A 6,000-nucleotide genomic window follows, 5' to 3' on the forward strand; every position below is an offset into this window, starting at 1 on the left:
CAAGGTGCACGATGCTCCTGTCAAGGTGCGTGTGAGAATCACCCAGGGAGCTTTGCACAGACACAAAGCCCTGGGCCTCAGCCCGAAACAGTGGAAGCCAGTCACTGGGACTGGCCTTTTAAAAAGCCTACCAGATAATTCGGTGTACAGTGAGAGTTGGGCAGCTGTTACACAGCTGAATTCACTAGCAGACGGAATCCATGATTTTGCCAAGCTTTTAGACTAGCAGGAGAGCTAGACTTGACCCAAAGGTTGCATTGAAATGTACCAGTGTTAGGACCAGGTAGTCAGAATGCAGGGAGCTAGAAGAGGCTGCTTGGGCTGTCAGGATACCTAGGTTATAGCCACAAGGGAAAGCATTAAACTGAAGGCAGGGACGAGATGAGACGCTATCGCCTGTAACAGGGAATGGGAAGGGATTCCTGGTCAGACAAAAGGCCCTCCCTGGGCCGAGCAAGGGAAACCCCTCCTGCATATCCTGACCAATACATGGTGAGACAATTGGAGGATGGGGAGGTGGCAGCATGGATGGGCCACAAGAACTTCATTGCTAACTTGAGGGTCACATCCGGGGTCACCGCAGTGGACAGAGCAAACATGAGCAGGGCTGGAGCCTGGGGTCATCTGCTCTTGTTTTGATGGGCTGAGGAAGGGTCCCGTCCAGCATAATGCTGAAACAGGGTGCCAAGAGCACCTGGGTACGCCAGATCCCAGCCTAGGGAGCCAACCGGCAGAACTCATGTGGATAGAGTGAGCTCAACAGAGGGGACACGAGAGGAGATCTGTTCTCGGGGAGAAAGATCCCACCTGCTCAGCTGAGACGGATGGATATGTATCTTGCTTCTCAGAGGGGATGGAGATGAGCAAAGCAGGCATAAGCGACAGCCTAAGGATGGAGAGTTCTCCTTCAGGAACAGGACCTGTAAGAGAGGGTCAGTTCAGCAGGAAGTGGGATCCATTCACCTGCTCCAGATTTTGATCTAGGGTTGCTGAAATCCTCCTTGCCTTGTGTGTAGTTTGGACCTAGAGACTGGGACTCCCTGGAGGCTCTACTTTGGAGGTGAGGGAGCAAAGGAAGCCAGAGGCTGAAAGGGCCTTACCTGTAAAGGACAGTCCTGTAAAAAGAGTTCACGTGGTTGATGTGAGAGAAGCTCCAGGGTGACATGTGACAGATTAACATAAAGAATAATTTCTAAAATGTCAGAACCGGCCAAAGGGAACATAAATGTGAAAAGTGAAAGAAAGTGAAAGTCGCTCAGTCGTGTCCCACTCTTTGCAACCCCATGGACTATACAGTCCATACGATTCTCCAGGCCAGAATACTGGAGTGGGTAGCCTTTCCCTTCTCCAGGGGATCTTCCCAACCCAGGGATTGAACCGAGGTCTCCTGCATTGCAGGTGGATTCTTTACCAGCTGAGCCACCAGGGAAGCCCAAGGTAGCATGAGACGTCCAAGAGTAGTGAGTTCTTCATCACTCGAGGTGTTCAAGCAGAGACAAGGAAATTACTTGATGTGAAATTGAGCACCAGTGACCACTGGCCCCAATGACCTCAGTAATGTATCTTCTGACCCCCAAAATCCATAAGTTTAGGTCAAAGGTCAGCTAATGGGTAATTTTTCTCAGTAGCTCTACATCATTTTCTGTGGTGGAATAAACACCCTTTCATGAGCAAAGGACCTTCAAGAAAGGAGTGGGTATTCTTGGCACTGAACCTTCTTATTTCAAACCATTCAGTTAAACGTTTGTCCTATTTTAACCTAATGGAAAAGCTGTGAAGTGGAGGGAGGGTTGAACTCCAGGAGCTCTGTGTTTCACATGGTGTGATTCATGTTTTCTTTGCCTTGTCTTCTCAGGAACACGCTGTGAGTGCATCTGTCCCGCTGGATTCCAAGGCTCGGCCTGTGAGGTCACACACCGGAAAAGTAAGGAGTCTGTGAGGGTGGGTTGGGAAAGGAAAGTCTAGGGAAGTCCAGAAAATAATTCAAAAGAGTAAGAGCAAAGTCAGGGCATGGACTAGGGAACTGGACACTATGAACTTGTGATCCATCTTTTTTTTTTAAGCTTTATTTGTTTATTGTTTTGGCTGCGCCAGGTCTTCACTGATGTGAGTGCAAGCTTTCTCTAGTTGCAAGGAGCTGGGCTTATTCTTCATTGCAGTGTGCGGGCTTCTCATTGTGATAGCTTCTTTTCTTGTGGAGCTTGGGCTCTCGCAAAGAGTGGGCTTCAGTAGTTGCAACATTCAGGCTCAGTAGTTGCGGTGCCTGGGCTCTAGAACTCGGGCTCAGTAGTCGTGGCGCCTGGGCTTAGTGGCCTTGCTGCATGGGGGATCTTACTGGACCGACCAAGGCTTGAATCCATGTCCCTTGCATTGGCAGGTGGATTCTTAATCACTGGACCCCCAGGGAAGCCCTTGAGATCCATCTTGACTCCTGACTTAATATTTTCACAACTGAGAGTACTCCATGTTACAAGACTGCTAATGTATGGCAGCCACAAGTCATCTCTTCAAATCATTCTGGAATGTTTATCTTTTTTTTTTTTTAATGTAGTGAACTCCTTGGAGAAGGCAATGGCACCCCACTCCAGTACTCTTGCCTGGAAAATCCCATGGACGGAGGAGCCTGGTCCATGGGGTCTCGAAGGGTTGGATATGACTGATCGACTTCCCTTTCACTTTTCACTTTCCTGCATTGGAGAAGGAAATGGCAACCCACTCCAGTGTTCTTGCCTGGAGAATCCCAGGGATGGGGGAGCCTGGTGGGCTGCCGTCTATGGGATCACAGAGTCAGACATGACTGAAGTGACTTAGCAAAGTGAACTCCTATTCAGCCCTCAAAATCCAACACAGATACCCTTTCTTCTGTAAAAATTATTCTAACCCAAGTAGAATTAATTTCTACTGTGGGATCCCACAGGACTTCGAACATGTGTTTATTATAGCTCTTAGCACATTCTATTTTGGGTTGTGTGTATCTCCCTCCCTGTCTGTGAGTAGGGATCATGTCCTGTTTATACCTCTGAGTCCTCAGGTTCCCACACAGTTACTGCTGTTTAATTAACAACTGAAAGACTGGATTACCATTTTTTTAGCCAGTTTATTGTCTAAGAATTCTTCACACCGCCTATCTCCCACCCCCACCTGTTTCTTTTCCTTTCTGTGCATTTTTGGTGATACCATTAAAAAAGGAAATGGCATATCCAATAAAAACACCAAACATATATTAAATTCTCCACTAGGAAGATCTCCTGGAAGAGGAAATGGCAGTGCAGTCTAGTATTCTTGCCTAGTCCACAGAGTCGCTAAGAGTCAGATATGACAACAACTGAGCGTGCGCGCACGCACGCGCACACACACACACACACACACACACAGACCATTTGGTAGCCGACAACTTGGTGAGGGCTTTGACTCAGCATGGATTCAAATTCCATCTCATCGTTTAATAGCAAATTACTTGACCTCTTTGTGCCTTGATTTCCTCATTTTTAAAATGGAGATGATGATATTAACACATCATTGACCAGAGATGTATTGGGTTGACCACAAAGTTCTTTCACATGTTTCTATAAGAACATATGGAACAATCTGAACAAAGTTTTTGGTCAACCCAATATTAATGCTTCCCTGATGGCTCAGTGGTAAAGAATCTGCCTGCAGTGCAGGAGACACAAGAGACATGGGTTTGAGCCCTGGGTCAGGAAGCTCCCCTGAAGGAGGAAATGGCAACCTACTCCAGTATTCTTGCCTGGATAATCCCTTAGACAGAGGAGCCTGGTAGGCTACAGTCCATCGGGTCAGATATGACTGAACGACTGAGCACACATGCATGTACACATATGCAATATTAATGTCACATGTGTTAGTTTCTGCAAAAATCCCCTGGTCAATAATGTGTTAACTATCTCAAAGAGTTGTCTTGAGTCTCTCTTGAGACATAAAAAGCACTTGGAAGGATGCCTAACCCATCAGAAGAGCAAAATAAATATTTGTTCTGGAGCAAAATATATAGTTAATTTTTATTTCACGTATATTAAATCCTTTCATCCTCTCAATAACCTCATGAAGTAGATACTGCCAATACCCCCATTTTATAGATGAAGAATCTGAGGTTCAGTGGGCACCTAATTAACTTGCCCACATAGTATATATAGGGACCCAGTTTCAGGTCCAGTGAGCTTGTCTCTGTTGCCTTTGATCTTGGTGCCTGCTCTGCCCTCCTCCCCAGTAAAGGGATCAGGGGTTTCTTCACCCCCTCTCCTGCTATATCTCAACCAGACCCCTGACAGTGATCTGTCCAGTAAGAGTATAATGACAAAAATCACAGGATTTCCACTGGTTGGAGGAGACCTTAGAAATCTCCTTCTCCTGGTATCTCATGTTACCAATGGTGAGGCTCAGGGATATTAAATAATATGCCCAGAACTACACTGCAAGTTAGAGGCTCAGCCATGTGCATATCCATCATGGTGAATGTAATTGACTATTTTCCAGTCTCATCAACAACCAGAAATCCTAAAGGGAAAGGCAAATGTCAGGGAGGAGTGAGCACGGTGTTATCACTTCGTTGAAAGCACTCAACGACCACTGTGGATAACAGAGCTCCCGTTGGATACGCTGAGAAGAAGTTAACTATCTGGCATTGTATACCTTGGAAGTGTCTAAGCTAGAAACCATTTATTCCACTAATATGGACTCAGGGATTCCTATGTGCCAGTTTAGGTGCTGGAGTTCATTCAGTGGTGGGAAAATCAGATATAATTCCTCTCACCATGGAGATTGCTCTTTAGAAAGACCAACATCATTTGAATCGTCTGTTTCTACTGTAAGTGCTACAAAATGCTCTGAGAGCTTAAAATATGAAATATTGATGAGGAGTTAGGAATCAGGAAAGGTTTCCCTGCAGAAATAACACTTAAACTGAGATCTGAAGGATGAATAGGATTGACCAGAGGAACAGAGGGTATTTGGGGCCAGGAGAGCAGCATGTGCAAAGGCCCTGTGGTTAAAAGGAGCATAGTGAGTCAGTGGCCTGAAAGAAGGATAGTGGACTGGAGTGGGGAGATCAGAGATTCAGATTCCCAGTGCCCTAGGGTTTATACACCTCACCCCTCCTGTAGGGCACTAGTGTATAATAAAGGCTAATTAACATTCATTGGCCTTCTTTCTTATAGATGTCCCCATCGATGGGAAGTGGAATTGCTGGTCAAACTGGTCTCCGTGTTCTGGAGGACATAAAACAAGACAAAGGCAGTGCACCAATCCACCTCCTGGAAATGGGGGCAACCCCTGCTCGGGTCCTGCTTCAGAAACACTTAACTGTTAAGGAAGGAAAAGCATTTAGCAGGTGATGCTCCTGTGGGTTCAACGCAGCATAAGTGCTGAGCCCTTAGAAATCAAGTCAGCTCAGCCCCACACCTGCTCCCATTTGGAGCTGGCCCATGGGTGGAGGGCTGTGCCATTCAGAATGTTTAAAATAAAGATATTATTTGTCAAGTGCATATCAATTTGAACAAATAGTAAGTTAAACAGTAATTAGGGTCTCCTGAAAGGCTTAACCATCCTGATAATCTTCACTTTGCTCATCTCAGCAATTTTATCTTACTCACATTTACTACCAGCTGGGATTGTGTTGGAAGTTGTCTACGTGAAAGTCCCACTATCCACCTGTGACCTGCAGTAGGTTCCCAATGATGGATCCTTGAATAGATATTAAACTGCTCCTATCCTAAGGACATACTGTCTCATTCATCATGTCAGTTGGCAATTCAGGTTTATTGAATGATTAGTATGTGCCAGCCATGGTGCTCAGTGCATTTATTCATTCATTCCATCCTCAAGACCTTATAAGGTAGATACTTTATTAGCCCTATTAAACAGTAGGATGGAGAAGGCAATGGCACCCCACTCCAGCACTCTTGCCTGGAAAATCCCATGGATGGAGGAGCCTGGTGGGCTATAGTCCATGGGGTCACAAAGAGTCAGACACGACTGAGCGAC

The 6,000-nt window shown here is 45.9% G+C and overlaps 1 protein-coding gene across 2 annotated transcripts in view; it reads left to right on the forward strand.

Annotated features, from left to right (window-relative positions):
* C8B (complement C8 beta chain) overlaps positions 1–5,735 on the forward strand; it is a 43,458-nt gene extending 37,723 nt beyond the window's left edge. The window contains exons 11-12 of one of the 2 annotated variants that reach the window (XM_070786461.1): positions 1,856–1,924; positions 2,378–4,005. In XM_070786461.1, the coding sequence (XP_070642562.1) occupies positions 1,856–1,924; positions 2,378–2,811 (503 nt within the window). In that variant the 3' untranslated portion in view covers positions 2,812–4,005. Of the gene's footprint in view, positions 1–1,855; positions 1,925–2,377; positions 4,006–5,174 lie in introns of those variants that run through there. The other variant, XM_019957381.2, reaches the window with a different exon arrangement.
* Positions 5,736–6,000: the final 265 nt, after the last annotated feature.

This window comes from Bos indicus, chromosome 3 (assembly GCF_029378745.1).
Source record: "Bos indicus isolate NIAB-ARS_2022 breed Sahiwal x Tharparkar chromosome 3, NIAB-ARS_B.indTharparkar_mat_pri_1.0, whole genome shotgun sequence".
Taxonomy (NCBI): Eukaryota; Metazoa; Chordata; class Mammalia; order Artiodactyla; family Bovidae; genus Bos; species Bos indicus.